Source organism: Epinephelus fuscoguttatus, linkage group LG16, assembly GCF_011397635.1.
Source record: "Epinephelus fuscoguttatus linkage group LG16, E.fuscoguttatus.final_Chr_v1".
In the NCBI taxonomy this organism is placed as follows: domain Eukaryota; kingdom Metazoa; phylum Chordata; class Actinopteri; order Perciformes; family Serranidae; genus Epinephelus; species Epinephelus fuscoguttatus.
Window position 1 is genome coordinate 1,099,355 of NC_064767.1, and position 24,998 is coordinate 1,124,352.

Below are 24,998 nucleotides of genomic sequence, written 5' to 3' on the forward strand. Positions count from 1 at the left end.
CTCTTTTCTTTTGATTTATCACTTGTGCTTTAATTGATTGGCAACAGTTTCAATGAGTAATTTCAGTGATTAATCGCGTGAAGAGCTCCAAACATCTAAACATGCTTTATGTCATTTTAAATAAATATCTTTGCACTGAACAGAACAAACATTTGAGGACACAGAGACGACATGTTTCACTGTTTTCTGACGTTTTATAAATTAATCCAGACAATAACTGCCGGGTCAATTTAAAATGTGAACTATAACCAGTAAATGTTTGAGATTTTCACTTAAAATGATTAAAATAAATAATAAAGCATCAAAGTGTCATGAATTTAGTGATGCTGGTTCTAAGTGTTTCTGTGGCGACACGTCTCTGATGGTTTGTTCCTGCAGGTATGAAAATGTAGTTTAGACAAAATAATAAACATCGTTAAACACTGAGAGCTTCACATGTTGTTGTTGTTGTTGTTGTTGTTGTTGTTTACTGCAGAGCAGAGTAAACATCCTCACTGACAGATGTTACGTTTCAGTAATGTTATAAATGTTTAACGGCTCAGTAACGGGACGTTTGTTGCATGAGAAATAATGAAAATAGCAAAGAATGAAACACTGACTGGTTAAAGGACGGTGTTGTTCTGTAACACAGCCCCGTCGTTAAAACCGTCTGTGTCACAGTCCCTCCAGGAGTTACCAGACTGTTTGTTGGCATCGTTGCTGAAATCTGATTCTACGGCAGCTTTTCTAAAAATTTATGATGCATGTCGTGATGTTTATGGGTTTATAGGAGCAAGTGAAAATGGCAAAAATAGTTGCGCTGTTCAGAGTTTATTATCATGAGCATACAGTGTTTCCCTCAGGATGATAGTCTATAATTGCCAACAGCTGATTGTTGCTGATCAGCTGTTGCTGCCGTTGGAAGCAGCGCTGAAGGTCCGTCCCCGTGAGCTGCTCTCTCTGCCTGGTTAGCACGAGCTAACACAGCAACAGCGGCTAACATCCGACATCGAGCCATTAAACTGTCCCAAGACTTTGATGTTAAATAAATCCTAGTGGACCAACAGTCCTCATCAGGGTCCATCAGTGGACCAACAGTCCTCATCAGGGTCCATCAGTGGACCAGCAGTCCTCATCAGGGTCCATCAGTGGACCAACAGTCCTCATCAGGGTCCATCAGTGGACCAGCAGTCCTCATCAGGGTCCATCAGTGGACCAGCAGTCCTCATCAGGGTCCATCAGTGGACCAGCAGTCCTCATCAGGGTCCATCAGTGGACCATCAGTCCTCATCAGGGTCCATCAGTGGACCAACAGTCCTCATCAGGGTCCATCAGTGGACCATCAGTCCTCATCAGGGTCCATCAGTGGACCATCAGTCCTCATCAGGGTCCATCAGTGGACCAACAGTCCTCATCAGGGTCCATCGGTGGACCAGCAGTCATCATCAGGATCCATCGGTGGACCATCAGCCCTCATCAAGGTCCATCGGTGGACCAGCAGCCCTCATCAAGGTCCATCGGTGGACCATCAGTCCTCATCAGGGTCCATCAGTGGACCAACAGTCCTCATCAGGGTCCATCAGTGGACCAGCAGTCCTCATCAGGGTCCATCGGTGGACCATCAGTCCTCATCAGGGTCCATCAGTGGACCAACAGTCCTCATCAGGGTCCATCAGTGGACCAACAGTCCTCATCAGGGTCCATCAGTGGACCATCAGTCCTCATCAGGGTCCATCAGTGGACCAACAGTCCTCATCAGGGTCCATCAGTGGACCAGCAGTCCTCATCAGGGTCCATCGGTGGACCAGCAGTCCTCATCAGGGTCCATCAGTGGACCATCAGTCCTCATCAGGGTCCATCAGTGGACCAACAGTCCTCATCAGGGTCCATCAGTGGACCATCAGTCCTCATCAGGGTCCATCAGTGGACCATCAGTCCTCATCAGGGTCCATCAGTGGACCAACAGTCCTCATCAGGGTCCATCAGTGGACCAGCAGTCATCATCAGGGTCCATCGGTGGACCAGCAGCCCTCATCAAGGTCCATCGGTGGACCAGCAGCCCTCATCAAGGTCCATCAGTGGACCATCAGTCCTCATCAGGGTCCATCAGTGGACCAACAGTCCTCATCAGGGTCCATCAGTGGACCAGCAGTCCTCATCAGGGTCCATCGGTGGACCATCAGTCCTCATCAGGGTCCATCGGTGGACCAGCAGTCCTCATCAGGGTCCATCGGTGGACCAGCAGTCCTCATCAGGGTCCATCGGTGGACCATCAGTCCTCATCAGGGTCCATCGGTGGACCAGCAGCCCTCATCAGGGTCCATCGGTGGACCATCAGTCCTCATCAGGGTCCATCGGTGGACCATCAGTCCTCATCAGGGTCCATCAGTGGACCAGCAGTCCTCATCAGGGTCCATCAGTGGACCAGCAGTCCTCATCAGGGTCCATCGGTGGACCAACAGTCCTCATCGGGGTCCATCGGTGGACCAACAGTCCTCATCAGGGTCCATCAGTGGACCAACAGTCCTCATCAGGGTCCATCAGTGGACCAACAGTCCTCATCAGGGTCCATCAGTGGACCAACAGTCCTCATCAGGGTCCATCGGTGGACCAACAGTCCTCATCGGGGTCCATCGGTGGACCAGCAGCCCTCATCGGGGTCCATCGGTGGACCAGCGGTCGTCATCAGGGTCCATCAGTGGACCAGCGGTCGTCATCAGGGTCCATCAGTGGACCAACGGTCCTCATCAGGGTCCATCAGTGGACCAACAGTCCTCATCAGGGTCCATCAGTGGACCAGCAGTCCTCATCAGGGTCCATCAGTGGACCAACAGTCCTCATCAGGGTCCATCAGTGGACCAGCGGTCGTCATCAGGGTCCATCAGTGGACCAGCAGCCCTCATCAGGGTCCATCAGTGGACCAACAGTCCTCATCAGGGTCCATCAGTGGACCAGCAGTCCTCATCAGGGTCCATCAGTGGACCAGCAGTCCTCATCAGGGTCCATCAGGGTCCATCAGTGGACCATCAGTCCTCATCAGGGTCCATCAGTGGACCAGCAGCCCTCATCAGGGTCCATCAGTGGACCAGCAGCCCTCATCAGGGTCCATCAGTGGACCATCAGTCCTCATCAGGGTCCATCAGTGGACCATCAGTCCTCATCAGGGTCCATCAGTGGACCAGCAGCCCTCATCAGGGTCCATCAGTGGACCAGCAGTCCTCATCAGGGTCCATCAGTGGACCAACAGTCCTCATCAGGGTCCATCAGTGGACCAGCAGTCCTCATCAGGGTCCATCAGTGGACCATCAGTCCTCATCAGGGTCCATCAGTGGACTAGTCTCCTGCATGTTTCTGATATTGCTGTAATGATGAAATGATATATTTTGGTGGTTTGAGTTGAAGGTGTGAGAAAGAATAGTATCAGTAACATTGTTAACACTGTGCTACATTACAGAGAAACACAAACCGTACTAATGAACCTTCATTAATATAGGCCTATATTTTATCTCCAAGTGCACGTCACACACTGAGCGAGCCGCCTGTTAATGACGCTGTGGGCTAATGGGCATGTAGCTACTTCCATGTTTCACATGATGCGTCATGTTTGTGGTCGACCAATGAAGATGAGTTTACATATCACCTTGGGTTCGTCCTTCACCTTCTCAAAATGATCCCACACTTTGGATTTCCTGCCCGACATGTTATTAACTAGCCTGTGGAATAACCGCAGGTACCAGCCCTGGAGATTAACCTGACTGCTGTCTGACTGCTGAGCGTGGACACTTCCTGTGTCTGTCCTTTCAAAGTAAAGTCACACACGCTCCAGTCATATAGGTTTGGATTTATTGTGACGAGGTGCAGCTCCTGATAGAGTTTCATGTTTGTGTTTGTTTTTTCTGTGACTGAGCGACCAATGAAATCTTGCCACCTAATGACCTTTCTGGTCGACTGATGTTTGGTCGGCTATGGGGGGGGCCCTACATTAAACCCATCAACAAATGTTGGGTAATGTTAGCTGGTTGATGCTAACAGTTAGCCCTGTCAATGTGTGTGTGACTCTGCATCATCATCCTCACTGTGACCTCGTCACATGTCCACGTTTGGTCATGGACTTTCCATGTCCACATATGACGTCCAAGGTACCCTGGGTGTGTTGGTTGTTGACGTTCTGGGACGCTGTGTCAACTTCAGCCTGTTACATGCATTGTCTGTTTTCAAAATACACTTCTGTTTTCACAGGAAATGTACAGTTTGATACAGTCTCTTTCAAAATAAAAGCGCTATGTTGGTACAACACCGTGAACTGAGTGGTTACGCTCAGGACAAAAGAACAGGGTTTGGCTTTACAGTCTCACAGGAAGCGAACAGCAACACCTCTCACCTGCCCTACTGATAAACACAGAGAGAATTGACACGCCGCACACAGCTCTACAATGAAACCAGATTTTAGCACTTTAAATGGTCACATTTGTGGTTAAGTTGCAGTGATTTGACGAAATTACAAGGTCGTGTAGAAATGACAGGGATCAACTGTTGCGATCGCAACAACTTGGAGGGACTAAATATAAAGTTTCATAAGTAATTTCACTGCAGTTTCTTTTTAATCAGACTAACAGGAGGAAATAGTGACTGTGCTGGGGACTATTTTCAGCAGCGGATGAACCGTTTTTTTCCCCGTTAAAGGGTTTTTTGGGGAGTTTTTCCTGATCAGCTGTGAGGGTCATAAGGACAGAGGGATGTCGTATGCTGTAAAGCCCTGTGAGGCAAACTGTGATTTGTGATATTGGGCTTTATAAATAAAATTGATTGAAATTGATTGATTGAATCCACATTTGGAGCTGTAGTGAGTGTTTGTGTCAGCAGGACAGAGGACGATATCAGGCTGTAGAGACACACAGTGCGCTGACATATCTGATTCATCATAAGAATGTGGATCTGAGGATCTCCAGGACATAAATATGGAGGAGTCCAAACATGTCGGAGCTGAAAACATGTAAACTGGCAAAACCTCAAACAGAGGAGGAGTTACTGTTTATTTTAGAAATGTGGAAAATACATAACTGACGATTAGTTTAACAGTGAGTGACAGATTGTGTTCATGTCTTCACTGCGTCCTCACCCAGGGAGAGTTTTTCAAAGCTTATATCTGGAGTGCTAATCTAAACTTTAAAATGAACAATTTCATTTAGTTTTCCTCACAAAAATTAAGACAATGAAATGCTGAAATAAAGACCTGGTGAGCTCCAGTGGGGGTCGGGGCCTCCAGGTTGGGAACCAGTGCTCTACAATAATGTTCCAGGTTTAGATTTGATCAGAAGAGAGCACTGAGCTTTAATAGAAACATTCTGATTTAATTATATGAATATATATTTTCAAAGTCTGGAACAGGAGGAGAGAAACTAACGACCCAATCACCAGAAGGAAGTGTTTGTATTTTGCGTTTCTTTAAACCACAGATACGTTACATTTGTATTTTATTTTGTAGCTGATTTGTTGAAACTTCACATCTCAACACTGCCGTGGTTAACGTATAGTTAATGTTTAGGCACAGAAACACTAACGATTCTGGTCAGGGAAGATCATGTTTTCGCTTAAAATAGGTGTGGAGTGCAGTCCCTGCTGGAAAGGCAGCAATGTCTCAGTAGAAAAACAGTTGTATTTTTGTGGCACAGAGACTGGTCGCTACAACACACCCATGTTTGGTGGCTTAAAAGCTGCCAGAATCGCCCTGAAGGCTCACCAAAAAACAACTGCTCTTTGTGGCACTGTCCAAGAAAGAAAAACAGCAATGTCTTGGTAAAAGATAACAATACGATGTGTGGCATTATCCCCAGTGGAAATGCAGTGACTGGTTGCTACAAAACACTCATGTTTGGTGGCTTAAAAGCCGCTGGAGACACCACAAAGGGTCACCCAAAAACAACCCTATTTGTGGCACTATCCAAGAAAGAAAAACAGCAATGTCACTGTCACAAACAATTGTCTTTCATGGCACTGTTCCGGCAGGAAACACAGTGACTGGTTGCTACAAAATACCCAAATTTTGTGGCACAAAAGGTGCTGGAAACATCACAAGGGTCGCCAAAAAACCAACCACTTTTTGTGGCACTATCCCCAGTGGAAATGCAGTGACAGGTTGCTATAAAACACCCATGTTTGGAGGCTCAAAAGGTGCTGGAAACACTGTGAAGGCTCACCTGAAAACTACCGCTTTTCATAGTACTCTCCCAGCAGGAAAGGCAGCAGTGTTGCTTTGGCACTATCCCCAGTGAAAATGCAGCAACTGGTCGCTATAAAACACTCAACCTTGGTGGCTGATAAGGTGCTGGAAACATTGCAGAGGGTTGCCGAAAAACAACCGCTTTTTTCCTGGCAGGAAATGCAGCAATGTGTTGGTAAAAAAACATTGTTTTTTAAGGTGCTGTTCTGGCAGGAAACACAGTGACTGGTTGCTACAAAACATCCACTCCTGCAGGCCTAAAAGCCGCTGGAAACACATCAGTGACTCACTAAATGTTGATTGTTGGTGTTGGACAGTGATCTCTCTGAGGTGTCCCACCATCCACCGTCCCCTCCACCTCCTGAGGACAAAGTCAGCTGATCTAATTCGTCACTTTGATGTGATTCGTATGAAACACAGAACTGTGATGTTTCTGTAGTTTGTAGAAACGCACAATGCCAACATTCTTCTGGCTGTAAATAAGTTACGATGGATAAAATCCTCACACATAATATCAGTCTGTTTTCACAGACATGAACTCACACATGCACTTTGTTTTGTTTGTGTATTTATTTATTTAGCTTCCATTGTCGCAGATCTCCTGGGACACAATGTGTGTTTAAATAAGTCTGTCAGGATGTAATTAAGTCAACTGTAGTCACTCATCAGGACTCGTTCATTGTCAGTTTGTCTGTATGTATGATTTATGACTGAGACGCAGTTTATGTTGCTTTAACTGATCTGAACTTCTTCTCTCCTCTCAGACTTCCTGTTGTCTGTGTGACTCCGCCTCCTGAGGTACTGCAGCACACACACACACACACACACACACACACACACACACACACACACACACAGCTTGCAGACTGAGTGATGCTTGTTGTTCAGCTGTAGACGTCCCTGCAGAGTCCTGAACAGTCTGTTGAATCCTTTAAAGGTCCTCACAGACGCTCAGAGTTTGTCATTTTATTTTGCACCACAGAAGAAGACGGTTTGAGTCGACCTCTGTTTCAGGTCTGTCTGCTGTGTGTGTGTTAAAGACGTCAGTCAGCTTCAGATGAGCTGAACATTCAAAACTTAAGATCAGAATCAGGTTTATCACATCAGAGGAATTTACCTTTGGGTGTTTTGGTGCTCGACATTAAACATAAGAGAGAAGAAAGAAAGTCGCAGGGTTCCCATGGTCACGAAATTCCAGAAAAAGGTTCAAATCCTTCCAGGAAATAGTTTGTAATCAACAGAATGTTTTGGGAAAGTTTTGAATGTAAATGATTTTGTCTTGTCTGAAATATGTTCATAAACATCCCAAAACATGCACACAAAGTTTGTCAAAATTAGAATCCAAACACATGTCAGAGCTCTTTAAAATCTACAGGAAAAAAGGGGCGTGGCCTTGATGTTTTGTCAGATTACCCGTATGCGCCCATCTGGTCCGCAGCGACGAAAGATAGTTAACATGTGGGCCAACAAAAAAATAATAAAAGTTTTGAAAATTCTCGGGTAAAAATTTGTGGGTACTCTGAAGTCAAGAGTTCTAAATAAAAACATTTATGTTTAAACAATAAGTAAAGTGGTTCTCGATTCCCATCCCTCCTCACAATATCCATCAGCATTATTAAATAATCATAACACACAGCTCTAAACTTTACTACAACAAGTCCAGCGTCACCGTGAGCCTGGAAAGTCTGTTAAAATCATGTGAAACTTGAGCCTGCTGAATTTCATTGTGAAAAGCCTCCCAGCCCTCGTCTCTCTCCAACAACTCTGTGCTTTTGTTTTTAATATTTGAATACAACTTTATTCACTGTAAAAAAAACCCACACTAAACACACATTAAACGCACATTAAACACATTAAACACACATTAAACACACAGTAAACACACATTAAACATGGCTTAATAGAGACAGTCTCAAACACAAATCAACTTGACTATAACTCACAGCATTCACAGACAAACACTTGTCTTTATCTGGACACATTTTCCCCACAAATACAACATGCTAACGTTATTAGCACGAGCCTATGGCATTTTACATTGTATAAGTTAGCCTAATGGCTAGCAGAGATTTCCTCTGCTCATATGAAGCCAGCAACATGTAACAAAGGTAACATTACAAAGTTCGGCTCCATTACAGCTCACAAGGTTCACTGACAAAACAACTGTCTTATACTAAACATGTTTTCCAAACAAATACAACATGCCAACATTATTAGCACAAGCCTATGGCATTTTACATTGTATAAATGAGCCTAGCAGCTAGCAGAGATTTGCTCTGCTCATATTTCAGCCAGGATAAATCACACACAGTGTGTGGAGGCTTTATTGTCTCCACAATTTATTGTTTCTTATCTGTGAAATTAAAGTAAATCAAAGCTTTGTTTCCACTGAGGGAAATGGTGTCAGCTCACAGAGACAGACAGGAGGTCTGCGGCACTGTGATGTGTCGTTATACTTCTGGGGAGGTGCACGTCAGGCCACGGTGTAGGTTACAGCATTGATTCAACGCAGAAGTATAAATTCCGCCTTAATAATAGAACAGTCTGATGAGTGCAAAACATGACATCACCTTTAAAACCAGGAAAAGGCGACACTGGCAGTATGACCATATCAGAAACCTGAGACAATAACTGGTCTCATATCATCGTACCAAAGTAATATCAATATATTGTCCAGTTACAGTATGTAGAAGTGAACGCTGTTTCCTTATAATTAACTTTAAAGTACCATCAGACACACGGGGACAGTGACTGACGGGGAACATGCAACAAAGGTCTCCAGTTGGATTCAAGCGCAGAGGGATTGTTGGCTTGTCGGTATTGAAAAACTACATAAATTGAGAAGAAGATTTCTGACACTATCAGACGATCCGACCAGCACTCGGACTGAAGCAGACTGTAGCCGTCAGAAGGTGGTTTGTTATTTTAACCAGCAGGAGTTATGGTCTGTAAACGTGTGTACAAAAAACAGTAAGTACATATTATTTAAATGCTTTAAACCTGTTTTTCACTAGCAACAATTAGCATTAGCATTAGCCACAGCTGTATGCACCATATTAACCAAGCTAGCAGCTAGCTTTAGGGTGAACTCCACCCTCTTGTCCAAATATGGTCACCTCTGGCTCCAAAAAAACAAGACGGCGGCAGCTGAAATGCAGAACTGGGAGTTTCAGACATCCCTAAACAAATGGGCGACGTCACCATGGTTACGTCCAGTATTTATACAGTCTGTGGCTGAATCCAAATGTCCGTCCTCTGGACCTGCAGACTGAGCCCTCACAGACTTCAGTTGTGTGTAATGTGACCAAAGTATGCGATTCAGAAGGCACCTGATGTAACATCTGTAGTACAATGAATCGTGGGTAATTAAACCAGTGATGTCTGCTCCCCAGGCGGACTCTCTGGAGGTCTGCAGGAAGTCCTCTTGGGTAGTCCTGTGGACTGGTTGAATTGGGGATTTGGAGCCCTCAGCACTCCCAGACTTCCAGGGAACGCGTTTGCAAAGTCTGTGAATCTGCAAGTGTGGACGTTTGGATTCAGCCAGGTCTCCAGGAAGCACGTCCGGCTTTGAAGCCAATTTTTCGTAGCAGTGAAATTACAACTTCTGAGTCCATCATGTGATGTCATTCACCCCAACAACACTTGATCCCATTGACTTACAGAGACAGAGACGTCTGGAAGTCAGTAGACACGTTTTTTGAGCGTCACAACTGCTGCAAAATGACTCGTTCCACTTTCAGGATCAAGGCATTCAGGCCGATAACATTTTGAAAGTCTGAAAGAGCCGTAAGATTAAATCATTTCATCCCTTCCAAGTTAACAGAGCGCTGCACAGGAAGTAGCCAGTGCTGTTGTCATAAGTCTAGTGCGTCTGCTCTATGAACCCAGTGATGCGTGATTAGCATTGATCATCTGTGTGATGTCGTACGGTGGATATTGAGCATTTTTTGGCGTCGTGCTCCGCTGAGCAGCTTTCATTACAATAAACTGGGTTCAGCCGTCAAGGCTGTATCCAGGTCCCTGAACACATCCGTGTTTATTACAGACAGTGAACTAACCGCAGACGCTTTGACATACCAGTGCACTAGGACCGGGCGATATGGCAAAAAATATTATCATGATAATCTTCCCTGTAATGATCGATATTGATATTTATCACGATATATAATCTGACAATGCTGCGAGTTAAAAAGTATCCTGATAATCTCGTCGTAAAGCTGCGGCAGAGCAGTTTGAGAAAAGTATTTCCTGCCTGGGAGCTCGTACCTGCAGTCTCACGCTTTAATTCATTTCTTGGACCCGTCTGTCTCCACGGAGCTCATGGGCGTCACGTCTTTGATGAGAAAATACGACACTGCCTCTGTTATATCTCTGCTCCTTTCCCATCACTTCTCATACGGGCTTATGGCGTCAAAAGACGACACTATTGATTGGTGTTTTGGTGCCGCCCCTCTAGCCCCGCCCACAGCAGCAGTTGTGCTCGGCCGTTTAACACTTGTTGGTGAACTTACTGCAGATTTCCATGCTCTCAGTGTAGTCGCTGGGACGCCACCTTCTCAGGTGATGGAAAAGGTGTGTTGCGTTTGCTGTCCTGGTTGGCACCAACCGACGACGTGTTTTACTGACCTCCACTGTCCATGCGTCATCGCCTTTCAATTAGCCAAACCGCTTCTAAATTATTGAGGTTGTGTGACCTTTTTTATCAACATCCATTTTTGAGGATAACGCGAGCTCTTCTTCAGCTTCATTTCCTCTCTTTTTGTTACGTCCACGCTACTCTCACTTCCTCCTCACCTCGACTCAAACTTTGCAGTAACAAAATGGGCGTGTACAACAACATGCACATCCCCAACACTGCAGACTGACCGACAGCTGATCAGTCTAGGTCTGTCCATGTCCAGGAAAAAGGACTAGAGTTTATCATCATCATCGACATACGTTTTATTGTGATCCTTTTTGAGATTGTTTTGTCGCCGGCCCTACGTACCACCGTACTCCAGTGCACTGTGACATCACAGTTGGGGGCGTGGTCAGTAGAGCAGTGTGTGATTTATTGTTTAATCAGCCTGTATCTCTACGTTAATTTAAAGCATCTCCAGTGTCCTGATACCAGACAGGTCTGACCGGGTCAGCTGACCCTCTGATACCCACCACCACCACCACCACCACCACCCCACCCAGTAATAAGCTGACCTGCCATCTGTCAGAGCTGCTGCTGATTGGCTGAAGACAGCAATGTCTGAAGACGACACTGGCTGGCAGGCTGCCTGGAAGAAGGGGCGGGGATGTCAGCTGATTGATAGAGAGGAGGAGTCAGAGGAGGAGGAGGAGGAGGAAGAGCAGCTGAGTCGAGTCTGTAAATCCACGATGAGCCGGCTCTGCTGCAGACAACAAGTGTGCGGAGACAGAGAGAGGGAGGATAAAACCAGGTTACTCTGTAACAGAGGGAGAGAGTGACGGGACGGGAGAGAGCAGAAAAGGAGGTTACCACGGCAACTCCTGGGACGTCGCTGCAGCGGCGGCGAGGACACCAGGACACGCAGGTAAGGTTACAGCTGCTGTGTGTGTGTGTGTGTGTGTGTGTGTGTGTGTGTGTGTGTTGGTGCATGTGTCTGCATACGTGTGGTTTTATTAGCGTGTGTGTTGGTGGATTGAGCAGTGCATGCTGGGAGGAGGAGGAGGAGGAGGAGGAGGAGGAGGGGGAGGAGGAATCCTATTAGCAGAGTCCAGGAAAAGTAGGGCTCTAAGTGTGTGCTTATCAGTCTGTCACACACACTCTGTACCTGCAGACTGACGGGACTTCAGGAAGGTTTCCAGCTTTTTTTTTTTTTTTGAAAATCTGAGGGTCTAAATAAAGTTTTGTTGACGGTTGAATCAGCTGATCTGAAGTCAGTGTGAAGGCTCTCTTCAGGTGTCAGCCTCCAGTTATAATCATGTAGTTAGATGCAGTGGTGTGGTGGTGGTTGATGTACTGACAGGAAGTTAGTCCACTCTCCTGTATATTCCCGTGGCGTTCTAGCCGACAGGTTTGTAGACTGTAAGCAGTCATTAAAAGAGGAACGTATACCTGCGTATACCTGAGTATACCCTTCACTACACCTCTGGTTACGTGGCTGTGAACTGTAAACAGAGTGCAGAGTTCAGCGTCAGATTAAAGTCAGCCGACGTGAGGCTTCTTATTTCATCACTGTTTTAGCTGAACGCCATAAAAACAACAAAATCGGGGCTGGAGCCGTCGCTGATTAACTTCAGGCTTGAGATTAGCAGCAGACACCAGACAGAAGCTGGTAAAATGTGCAAGTGGCTGCTAGATTTGGGAATCCACCAGCTAAAGTGGCAGGTGGACAAAAAGGTTTGATAGCTGTACAGACGTTTCAGTTCGTCAGGACTCTTTGGATCCCTAAAAAGTCTTAAAAGGCATTAATGTAAATCTAAGGCCTCGGGCCCCGATCACACAGGAAGTGTTTCAGCAGCTGGAGGCGGCTTTTTGTAACAGTTTTTAATGAGAATGAAGCTTTTTGCTCGCTGTTGTGATGCGCCTCATGTTTCTGCGCACTAGGCGCCTGGTGTTTTCCTGGAGCGCTCTGGAGTTGAAAAACCTTTAACTCAGAGCAACAAAAGCGCCCACGTCACCTCTTTTTCCCCATTGTCCAATGGGATGATTTGAGAGGCGGGGCTTCTGTGGTGGTCACTACAACACGTTTACAGTTGGTAAACAATGGAGGAGAAACTGGTGGTAGTGGTTGCTGGATACCCAGAGCTATACGGCCTGATGATAGACAGCAGGTTGTCAAACTGCCCCTGAGTCATCCTAAAATCTGCCTGTAAACGTCCATGATGGAGGAGAAGCTCCTGGACCAACTGGTGGTACTCCCCATGATCCAGCCTCTTTTTTAGGGTCTCATGTACCCACACAGATCTCTGTTTATCTGCTGACAGCCTCTCAGTAGTGGCGTTCAGTCAAAAATAAAAGGCAGTGCATTTTGTGTTTGCAGCCTGCAAAATGCTTTCTGTGTGATCGGGCCTTAACTGGCATTAAAACTTCTCAAAAATACTAAGACATGGGAAGTAGGATTTTTATGTTTTTAACATTGTATTATAAAACCTCAAAAAATAACTTCAAAAAAGATGAAAATAATCCACCGAACACCTTTTGCATCAAAATCACCATAAAGTCATGTTTTATGTTACAAGAAATATTTGGGCAAAAAACTGAAGTCAGGTCATGTTCTCCTTTTTCTTAAATTTCCCTCTGAGTGGCATTAAAAAAATCTTAAAAAGTCTTAAATCCCACTTGTGCTCAGCTGTAGGAGCCCCCGAAGGGTTGCAGAGATATTCTGGTTTCAAGGTATCATGATATAAAAGTTGACAGTTATCACACCGTGTACATTTGCTTATCTTTGATATTAAAAAAATGCAACTGGAGAGAGAATCTTTCCTGAGTTATTTTCTAAAGGAAGATTTTTTTACACAAACTTTAAATAACAAAATGATTTAAGGTTCAATTATAGTAATAGAACATTTGTTTAACCAACAATGACCCTTTTGTTTTAATTCCTTTAAGGCTCATTATAACTAATAATAATATAAATTCCTTGATGCTGTGAAACCGCAGTTACCATACTGTGAAAATCTCTTACCACTGGAACCCTAAACACCTGGTTATTTTTCAAGCACAAACTCCAACCAGTGTGAGGATTTATTTTTTCAGTGTTAATTTTCACAAATACTGAGACTCACTAACCTCGACGCTAAAATCAAAATGTATCAATGAAGAAAAAAAAAAGTAAAAAAGACGAAAGTAAAAAATGCACCTACAGTAAAATAAACACAGAATAATGTAACATTTTTTGAACAAGGTATTTTTACTGATTATTCAATAAGATGCACAAAGCATCAACTAACAAACGTAAAACCAACAAGGACAAAAATCAGCCTCACCCACCAACCAACCCAGAAACAAATGAGGAAAGCCAGACCAGTGAGTGGAAATAAAAGACAAAACAAAAAAAAGAAAATAATAAAAAAGATTTTTTTAAATATATATACACATAAATATAGAAAAAAAGAAAATGAATATAAAAAAAAATGGAAAGAGGCCGTCAATATAGAGGTCACGTAGGTGATTCCAGCGTTTGACCATATATCAAATGCTGCATCTCTTGTGGATGGAGTGAACATTAGGTTTTTTTTTGCTACTGGAGCGGCAAGTGAAGGGTCCACTAGTTTGAAGTGCCGTCTGAACTGATGAAAAATTCTAATAGCATACTTTACAACTGGATTTGGTGTGGCAATTTAGCACATAACATTGATAGGGGATTAAACTGCGTGGATGCTCTCTCCATTATTATGACATCTATTGCACGTCTGTCCGTCCTGGAAGAGGGATCCCTCCTCAGTTACTCTTCCTGAGGTTTCTACCGTTTTTTCCCCGTTAATGGGTTTTTTGGGGAGTTTTTCCTGATCAGCTGTGAGGGTCATAAGGACAGAGGGATGTCGTATGCTGTAAAGCCCTGTGAGGCAAACTGTGATTTGTGATATTGGGCTTTATAAATAAAACTGAATTGAATTGAAATTGAAATTGATTTATCACCCAGCTATCAGTAACGTCATTTCTTAACCAATATAATGTTGCTCTAATGTTAGCAGAGTTAGGTAGTATAGAAAATTTGGCAGTGACATGCCTCCTGTTTTACAAGGTCTTTGTAATATTCTTCCCTTGATTCTGGATGGTTTCTTGTTCCAAATGAAGGTTGAAATTTGACTATTTAAATTGCTGAAAAAGGATTTTGTAAGAAATATTGGCAAACTCTGAAAAATATAGAGTTTAGGTAAAATAATCATCTTGATTGAGTTAATTCTTCCTCCAAGAGATAGGGATAACGAGTCCCAACAGTCAAAGTCCTGCTTCATGCGTGACAACTTTGTATAGGTCTTTATAATCACATGTCATCCAAATCTCCAGATATCTAATTTTTTAGGACTGATTTTAAAAGGAATTGAAGAAAGGGAGGTATCTTGGTTTGCAGTCCCAACTGACATTAATTCTTCTTCTGAAAATTGACTTTATAGCCACATAATTGACCAAATTCATTAAGCAGATCTTATAAGTATGGAAAACTAGATGACAGATCGGATATATAAAGTAACATGTCGTCAGCAAACAATGACACCTTATGTTCTAGGCCTCCTCGTTTAACCCCTCTGATATCTGCGGACATTCTCAGAGCTATGGCAAGTGGCTCATTTACCATGGCAAACAAAAGATAAAGGACATTCCTGCCTAGTGCTGCGTTGTAACTCAAAAAAGGGCGATATGTTATTATTAGTTACGCACTGCAGCGCCTACGGATGAATTAAGAACCTTAATCCATGATATAAATTTAGGGCCGAAGCCAAACTTTTGCAAAGTATAAAACAGAAAGTCCCAGTTCACCCGATCAAACGCCTTTTCGGCATCTAAGGCGAGAATTACTTCCTGAGTGCTGGCTGAAGAGTGATCATATAGAATATTTATAAATCGCCTGATGTTGAAGAAGGAGTGCCGACCTTTTATGAATCCCGTCTGATCAGGTGCAAGGATTAGTGGCAGGGTCTTCTCCATTTGTAGGGCGAGAACCTTTGCGAGGATTTTTTTTGTACGTATTTTCAAGTGAAATTGGGCGATAGGAGTTACATTCAAGGGGCTCTTTATCTTTTTTCAAAATGAATGAGATGACAGCCTGAGACATGGTAGAGGGAAGGGAGTGGGATAAGAAAGACTCTTCATAAACAGATAGTGGTAGTGGAGAGAGCTGGGTGGAGAATTTTTTGAAAGATTCGGCAGGATATCCATCCGGGCCTGGAGATTTCCTAGTCTGCATACTCCGTATCTCCGAGGTGGTTATCGTCCTTTCCAGTTTAGCCACCATTTCTGGATGGATTGAAGGAACATTCAGTTTCTTAAAAAAATCCTCTAACTCTGTTGGATTAGTAGCTTGATCTGTGGAATACAGTGATTGATCAAATCTGTAGAAGCATGAATTAATTTCTGTATTATGTGTTTGTTTTAGACGTTGTTCATCACATATTTCAGGGACAGACTGAGCACCTGTTCTCTGGCACAGCTGGTGGGCTAGGAGCTTCCCTGCCTTCTCCCCATGCTCATAAAACTTACACTGTAATTGAGATATCAGATATTCAGCTTGTTGGGTTGCTCAACGATTATATTCTGTTTGTAGAATCAGGCGCTTTTTCAGTGTTACTGGAGAGGGCGTCTGACTGTGTGACAAATCTAACTCCAATATCTGATCTGATATTTTTTTAAGACATTCGTTTTTTACTCTTCTCTTGTGTGCACGAATGAAATCATTTGGCCTCTTAGATATGCCTTTAGCGTTTCCCACACTATTGATGGGGACATTCCTGGGGTTTGATTAGTACTCTATTTCAGATATAATATAAGTCACGAAAGCCTCATTTGAGAGAACAGCTGGATTTAGCTTCCAAGAACGAAAGCTGGACTGTGTGTTACAGATACATGATGGTAAAGTCAGTCGGCCTCAAATGTTCAAATGTTGAATTGATTGTGCTGATTTTGAAGTAGAAACCTTCTGAGGAGAGCTGCGGTCTAAAATAGGTGAGAGAACACAATTAAAGTCTCCTCCAATTAATAAGGCGAAGTGTTGTCATGTTTGGCAGTTTAGAAAAGAAGTTGCTGAAAAGCATGTGGTTATCCCAGTTGGGTGCGTAGACATGGCCAAGATGACAGGGAAAACGCCCTGAAGAATCAGATTCGACATTTGTTGCCACGAACTGTACGCTCTTACTGATAATTATAGCAGCTCCTCTGGCCTTTGAAGGAAAATTGGAGTGAAACGACAGCCCCACCCATCCCCCTGTTAGCAGAAAGTGACCCGAATTAATCAAATGAGTTTCCTGGAGGAAAGCTACAGCAGTTTCAAGAAACTTTGAATGATTGAACACTTTCCTACGTTTTACAGAGTGATTAAGAGATTTAACATTCCACCTCACCAGTTTAACTGGGACACAGCGTTACCGTTAATCATATGAAGCTGAAGAAACTGCGTCACTTCAGAGTCTCCCTACGTGCAGTAATCTTGACAGTGACATATATATACTGTATAAACACAAAATGCAAGAAGCTAGTCTGGTATTTTCCCTACGCCTAACCCGTACACAAATGTGTAGACCCCAAAACCTCATGAAAATAAAGTATATCCGCACAACTTGGGTAACCTTATCGGAGCGGCTGTGGCTCAGAGGTAGAGCAGGTCGTCCACCAATCGAAAGATCAGCAGTTCGATCCCCGGCTCCTCCAGTCTGCATGTCGAAGTATCCTTGATCCTTGTATGGTAGCCTCGGCCACCTGTGTATGAATGTGTGTGAATGGGTGAATGTGACTCGGAGTGTAAAGAGTGCTTTGAGTGGTCGGATGACTAGAAAGGCGGTATCCATTTACCATTTACCTTAAGCTAAGCTAACCCAAATGTGAGCTCCTGCCCAGCGCACCCCAACAGTGAGATTGCTTTGAACAGCATTATTCAATAATGTTTCCAGCTTATCATCATGTCAACTCAAATACATATAAACAGCTGAGAATTTAACGCAACCTCTGAAAACAATACCAGGAGAAGGTTTTGTTAATTTTCTGTGTTTTATATGACAGTAAAGTGAATATCTGTGGCCTGTTGCCATGGAGACGTCACACTGGACATTTCCATAGTTTTCTGATTCTTTACAGTCTAATCAATGAATAGATCAATTTAGACATAAAAACACATGAGTCTACGGTGAAAACAGTTGTTACCTGCAGCCCTACACTGGAGAGCGGTCGGTAAAAGCACTTATGGATTTGTGAATGGAGTCCAGAGTCCCACAATGCAACACTCTGCAGAAATGGAGGAGCTGCTAACATGTCTGGGGACATCACAGTAATCTTGAGTTATATTTAGTCAAATTTAATATTGTTTTATAATTTGGTTTGAAATTGTGACAGTTTGTGTCACAGCTGCATGAAAACACTCCAACAATTGTTTTTTACTCGATTCAAGTTAAATATTGAATACTTCACAGGATGAAGGAGAAAAATAGGAGGAAAGCAAACACATATTTTATATTCCTTTCCTCTGATCATCTCCCGACCCCTCAGGTTTATCTTGGGACCCCTTATAGGCATCAGGACCCCCAGATTGGACACATAGCATGGGAGAAAAAATACATTACATAAAATGAGACTAGCAGATGTCCTATTGTAAAATCTGAAAAAGTAAAATACTGGATGGTAAATTTGAAACAAGGCATATTTATTAACAAAAGAAACAAAATTATCTTGAAAAAATAAGTAATTTTCATCAATAAAATAAAGGTGATAATTATTAACAAACTAAGTCATATTTATTAGAAAAAGAAGTTTTTTGGACAAAAGAAATCATATTATTAGTACAAGAAGTAATATTCATTTATTAGAGGTTTTATTTTTCTGACAAAACAAGGTGTACTTATTAACAAATAATAGATGATATCTGTGACCAAAATAAGTTGTATGTTGTTGACATTATGAGGCAAACGTATGAACTCTGTAGGTCATGTGTACTAACAAAGTGATATTTGTTGACAAAATAAATTATTAACACAAAATAGTGGTGGGTGGCCGGTTAACAAAACAAGTTGTATTGCCAAAATGTTAATATTTTAAGTCGTATTATCAAATAAGTGATCATTATTATCATTAACAAAAAAGTCAAATCAACAAAATAAGATATTTATGAGCAAAATAAATTGTGTTTTGTTGACAAAGATCAGGCATATTTATTAACAATGTAAGTGATATTTGTTGACAAGAGAACTTCATACAGGTGATGAAGGTAAACAGGACAATAACTAGTCTGAGAATAAGCTCAATCAAAACTGAAAATAATTTTCATCATCAGACCAAACAGAAAATCTTTCAATGAGGAAAAAAGCAAAAACAGTTCTTAAGGAAACACTGAGTAACCAAATATTCAACAATAACTCTAAATAGATGAAAAAATTGTCAAGATATTAAATATGCAAACATTTGATTTCAGAATCAGAATCAGAATTTTATTTTTTGATCCCCAAAGGGAAATTATGACTCGTTACAGTCGCTCTGGTGTGAAGAACAGAGAATTATAAGACGTGAGAATAAGAGTATGAAATAGAAGTGTGTAAATATAAAGCAATAAAATGAAATCAAATGTTCATTAAAATAAAAATGAAATGTGCATTATGCTCCAGTGATGAACACTAGTACTTAAGATATTAAGATATTAAAAATAAAATATGCATTGTCACTGTGCTGAGTCTGTAAGTGAGATGATTTAACTACAGTATATACAGGGACAGAGTAAAACATGAGGAATATGTAGTTATGTGCATTGTATGTTGAATTAATATTGACATTCAAGAAGTGAAAAATGTTGCACAGTTGAATTATTGCACAGAATATTGTGTCAGTTGAATTGACCTATGGCTAAGCCACGCCCCCTCCACTCACTCGGACAAACTGTCAACATTCAGTGCCCGGCGCTATGGCAGGTGTCACAGTACACGGCATTTCACAGGAGGCAACTGATGATTTTTGGAGACATAACGATCAGATGTCATTGAGAAGTAACCAAAAGGGCCTAAACTACGCATTGGAGGGATATATTCATCATTTTATTGTTGAGAAGGTCGATGAAAAGCTTAAATTACAAGCCAAAATTTACAGGTCACAGTGTACGCTTGTGAACCGCATCTGGTTGCCGTCACCATCAAAGACAACAAGTTAAAGTGCCACTGAAGTTAAGGTTTTTGGCTCAGAATATGAGAAAAGGATAACGGCCTTTTTACCATCTTTACCAAGAGTGTCTCTCCGTTAGTTTGGTGCTACAGTATTTACACTGAATCATTCAGCATAACGTTTGCCAACCTTTGTTATCTCTGCCATTACAGATAAGTTAATGAAGCTAAGCTCCAGAAGTTAACGTTAGCTTAACTAGAGCCCTTTGGACAACAGCTAACAATGATGTACCATCACCAAAGTACAAAACTAGAACAAAATAGGCTAATGAACTCCCAGCAAACAAGGTGACATGATGAACAACGCAGCTAGAGCTAACGTTAGGCTAACTTTAGCTAACGTTAGCTAGAGATGTTAAAGATAACTTTATATTTCTTTCCAGCAAAGTGACAATATGTTGCCTCAAACACAATGTTGACTTACCTTAGAACAGATGTAGACATCATTGTTAATCTTATTCACGTTGAGTTGATGTTGTGGTCTAACGTTACCACACAACTTTATCCAAAGGAGACACTTTTCTCGCTTGAGATGTGGTTTAAAGTGTAAAAATACACCTGGTCGCCCAGCCTCTCAGGATACCTTGTGTCAGAGTTGCATGTACCCCATGCACACCGTTTGACCATTTTTAAACTTCAAATCTCAGAAAAAGCTCATAAAACCGAACAAACTGACTTTCTGTAATGCATTTCAATGGACGTCCAGGCAGAGAATGTCCCAGTGTATGGGAATGGCTATACGCACTGTGATTGGCTCATCACGTTTGAGGGCGGGGTTTAGCCATAGGTCAATTACGACAATATTAAACAACATTAAAACAGAGTGTTTGTAAAAAAAAGAAGGTAACCACCAAACTGATCACAATACTAATATTACATGACATGACTTTACTTGTGTTGTTTCCTGCTGTCTCTGTTTGGGTGTTGGGCTCACTCGTCACTCAGCTTTGTTCGTCTCCATCTGGTTTTCAACTTTATTGTTATTGTTTGTGCCTGACGTGTAAATTCACCTGCAGCACTGCGCTAATGACTGAACTACACCTGTGAGCAGCAGAGTGGTAACACTTTCCTCTCGTTTAAGTCACATATACACAAATATTTCAAAAGAATGGGATGTGATGAGTAGGTAGCTGCACCACTGTTTGGTAAAAGCCCAGATATGAAAGATAAATGTAAAGGTTGCAGCTGACAGTCAGTACGCTGTGTGCATGACTGATTTTATTCAGCTTATATGATCGTTGAGCAGTCCGTCCACCAGAGGGACAGAGTGGCAGTGCAGACACAAACACAGCTGCTGGTGTCCTCCTGAGGCTGCACTGTTTCTCACAATATTGCTTCACTTTAACGTAGCAGACACTTTCACTAACGGGGTAACTGGGACGCCACTGGACGGAGACGCTGACATATTTTCTCTGTGTTGGACAGACGTCCACTCGAGCGTCTGCTGTCTGTCATGAAGCAGAAACTGTGGGCTCCACTTGTGTCTGCAGACGTCTGTCTCACTGGGACATAAAGAGGACAGAATATTCACTCTGTCTGTTCTAGTCTGGTTCTGCACTAAATTAGTTTTAAAGTGAAACGTGAACTCTGCTCACGAGATGTCATCCTGCTCCATTTTCAAGGTCATCAGATTAAAGTCGACGTTACCGTGACGACGATGAGGACTGATGTCTGAGCAGCAGAGAGGCTAAATTCAATAAACACTGAGTGGCTGTTTAAACGGTCTGAACAGCTCTCCGCTCTGTGTTCTTTTTCTTCTCTGCCGACTGGACCAAACCTCTCACTGTCGTATTCACTCTGCAGCGTCACTGCGTACCTGTGTCAGGTAACAGCTTCTCTGCATATGATGTCATACATCAGCGCACCATCCAGGTGGAGGCAGAGACAACCAGCACTGAGCAAATGTCCATCATCTGTGCTGTTTAAGATCCAATCCATCAAACCAGGAAAAAACAGGAGTTACTTTTGATACCTGAAAATGATAACGTTAAAAAAACTGACGGCGGCAGACGTGGATCAAAAACCTCCGTCTTAAGTCTGGAGCACACAACCCGCTCTCACTCTGAAGTCTTCAAATACTGGCGCTTGGTCACTGACTTAAGGTGTCAGACATGGACGAAAAACGCTGTCCTTTCATGTGGACATGATATGTAAGCAGTCGCCATTATTGTTTCATGGCACCCAGCTGCGTCTGGGGGATTGCAGCTGGGCGCCAACTCAAGCTAAGGGGGCAAAAGTCTGAGTGGGGCTGGTGGAGGAACACACCAACTTTCACCTGGGATTTGCTTGCTGTCAGACTGTAAAGCTAAACCCTGTTCTTTCTTCCTAAACGTCACCACGTGTGTGTTGTTGAAGGAAAAAAACATCAATTCACAGTGTTGTACTTTTATTTGTTTATTTACTGTAGTGCTTTTATTTTGAAAGAGACTGTATCAAACTGTACATTTCCTGTGAAAACAGAAGTGTATTTTGAAAACAGACAATGCATGTAACAGGCTGAAGTTGACACGGCGTCCCAGAACGTCAACAACCAACACACCCAGGGTACCTTGGACGCCATATGTGGACGTGGAAAGTCCATGACCAAACTTGCTCTACATACCGACACAGAGATCCTAACTATTTCCCATGATGCCCTGTAGTCAGACAGGTCCAGCTCAGTGTGTGGAGACACTATGTCTGTGTGGACGTCCTGGTGTCCCTCTGGGCTGGGACGGACAGCGAGCTTTGACAGGATGTTGACATTGTTAATGGAGATGATGCTGTTCGATGTAAATAGATTGAAATACAAACCTGAGGTCGTCTTACAGCAGCCGGGTTGAGTTTCAGTGGACTCTGTGTCTCTGCTGATGGACGACCTCAGCAACTGTGTTCACTGTCAACATGCACTTTACTGCAGTGTCCAGTGTGGCAGCTGTTTTAGATGAAATCTTATTATTTTTAGTCACATCTTAGTCCAGTTGTTTTCTGTCTGTGTTTTTCTCTTTAAACTAGTTCACGTCTCATAAATCAGACTCAAGGCGACAGGTTGTATAAAATAATGTGTGTGTCATGTCTCCAGCAGTGTGTGACAGGTTTAAGGCCTGTTTTACGAGCACACACTTCCTGATCATCATCTGAAAAGCTCAACATCTCTCTATTTATGCTCTCAACAAATAACTAATGTGAGCCAACTAGGATTTGTCCCCAGGTTCATTGTAAACTCTGACTTATCCATGTGACTGTTAAGAAGCAGAAACATAACTTGTTTCTTCATGTGCAACATGTTAGTCTGGAGGTTTAAACTGGTGTCCTCTCACAGAGTTGGTGATTCAAACTAAACTTTCATCTGAGTTCAGACTGTTTACTTACAGCACAGCTACACTCACAGATAACTGAGCCTCCTACCTGCCTGTCAAACACCATCAACCCACAAACCTTCTCCAGTCCGGACTGAGTGGAGTCCTGCGGGGTGAAGCTGTGAAGGCTGCGAGCGGAGCTAGCTGCTAACAGCCACCGCTGCAACTAACAAACTCCACAAATCCATTCAGCAGCTCCACCATCCACAGTCAGACACACACGGCTGATTATTTACTGCTGAGTTACAGCTCACAACTCGCACCAACTCAAACATCCTGGTGCAGACTATTTACTGGAGTTTACAGCCTGTCGCTCATCAGGCATCTGAAGATCATTACAAGCTGTCAGTGTCCGACAGTCCACCACCAACATTTACATCACGTCTCAGCAATGAAAGTGAAACACAGATTTCGAGTTGGTTTTTATCATTAACATCTATTTTTAGCTCGGCTTGTTTTCTTGATGGAAAAAAAGGTTGTTGAAGAAAAAAATTGCGTCATAGATTTGTACGAAATGAAATCATCATAATTGTTATTATGAAAATCTATTTTTAGCATGTTATCTTCTTTGTCATGGAAGAAAGGTTGTTGACGAACATTTTTTGTCACGGTGTTTGTTAATGAAATTAACACAGCTTTACGGCCATCATACGACCAACACACTCTTATAGAACAGTTCGTATGATATCCTACGAATTTGTGCTGCACGAATGACGTCACATCCTTAATGTACAGCTACGTAATTAACATAAAGTTACTGTGGTTAGGGTTAGGAAAAGAAACACGGTGAGGATGTTCCTTGAAATGACTCAAAGTTCATACAGATCTGAACATGTGACTTCATGATAATGTCAAGGGTGAAAGTCTGGACAAAAAAACAACTGACTTTTCCTTGGAGTCTCATGTTTGGATCTCTGTGAACAAAGTAATTTTTACTCAAAATTTAAAGGGATTTCCTAGATCTATGTATCCTCATAGAACAGTCTGTATGATATCCTATGTATTTGTGCCCTATGAATGATGTTACGTCCTTAACGTATATTTACGTAAGTAATGTAAAGTTACGGATCTGAACACGTGACTCTGGGGAAAAGTCTGTCTTTTTGTGATCCAACCTCCCTCCTTACAAGTGTTTCCTTGTCTACTGCTGTCAGCGCATTGGTCATGTGATTGCAGACGTGATGATATTAACATGCACCCCTGCTTTATTAATCCCTCGAGTAGAAATTCAGTTTTATATATTTTTTAATATTATCCAAGCAGGAAGCAGTTTTTGTGAGTGCTGCTGTGATCAAACACGTGCTCTTCAGTTTCTGCTGGAAAAGTTGCAGCTGTTCTGTGTTTGGTCTAATCGTTAATGAATCATGGTCACAGTGATTCACTGGCTGTGATGTAATTTTTATTTATATAACACTTCCTCACTGTGTTCTTTACACTTTCACAGATGATAAAAATCAAACTGGAAAAGGTGAAACTTTCTGAGGATTTAAATGTGCTCAAAAACAAACAGGTAAAGACGTCTTCACATGTTGTTTCTGTGCCTGTGAGGCGCTCGGCTGTGTGGGAGCTGCAGTCTGAGTCTCAACACTTCATGAAGATTAATCATGACGTAGTTTGAAGTGAAAGCAGCTGAAGTGTTTCTCTCCAGTGAAGTT

The 24,998-nt window shown here is 42.7% G+C and overlaps 2 protein-coding genes across 2 annotated transcripts in view; both read left to right on the forward strand.

Moving 5' to 3' along the window:
- The first annotated feature begins 843 nt into the window (after nt 1-843).
- On the forward strand, nt 844-9,770 carry LOC125903820 (uncharacterized). The gene is made up of 4 exons (XM_049600973.1): nt 844-946; nt 1,036-1,243; nt 1,492-1,964; nt 9,592-9,770. Exons 1-4 carry the CDS (start codon nt 844-846, stop codon nt 9,768-9,770), a joined length of 963 nt encoding a protein of 320 aa, XP_049456930.1.
- Nucleotides 9,771-11,552: 1,782 nt separating this feature from the next.
- The window catches only part of LOC125903045 (uncharacterized), a 92,219-nt gene continuing 78,773 nt past the window's right edge, over nt 11,553-24,998 (forward strand). The window contains exon 1 of the mRNA XM_049599657.1: nt 11,553-11,742. The gene's annotated coding sequence lies outside the window, so the exon portion shown is untranslated. The remainder of the gene's footprint in view (nt 11,743-24,998) is intronic.

Bases quoted from the DNA above. Each gene is read 5' to 3' on its own strand.
- LOC125903820 (XM_049600973.1), top strand. From the start codon at position 844: ATGATAGTCTATAATTGCCAACAGCTGATTGTTGCTGATCAGCTGTTG. The intron at 947-1,035 runs GTTAGCACGAGC...AATAAATCCTAG, and splicing joins TGAGCTGCTCTCTCTGCCTG to TGGACCAACAGTCCTCATCA. The intron at 1,965-9,591 runs GTGGACCAGCAG...TCTGCTCCCCAG, and splicing joins GTCCTCATCAGGGTCCATCA to GCGGACTCTCTGGAGGTCTG.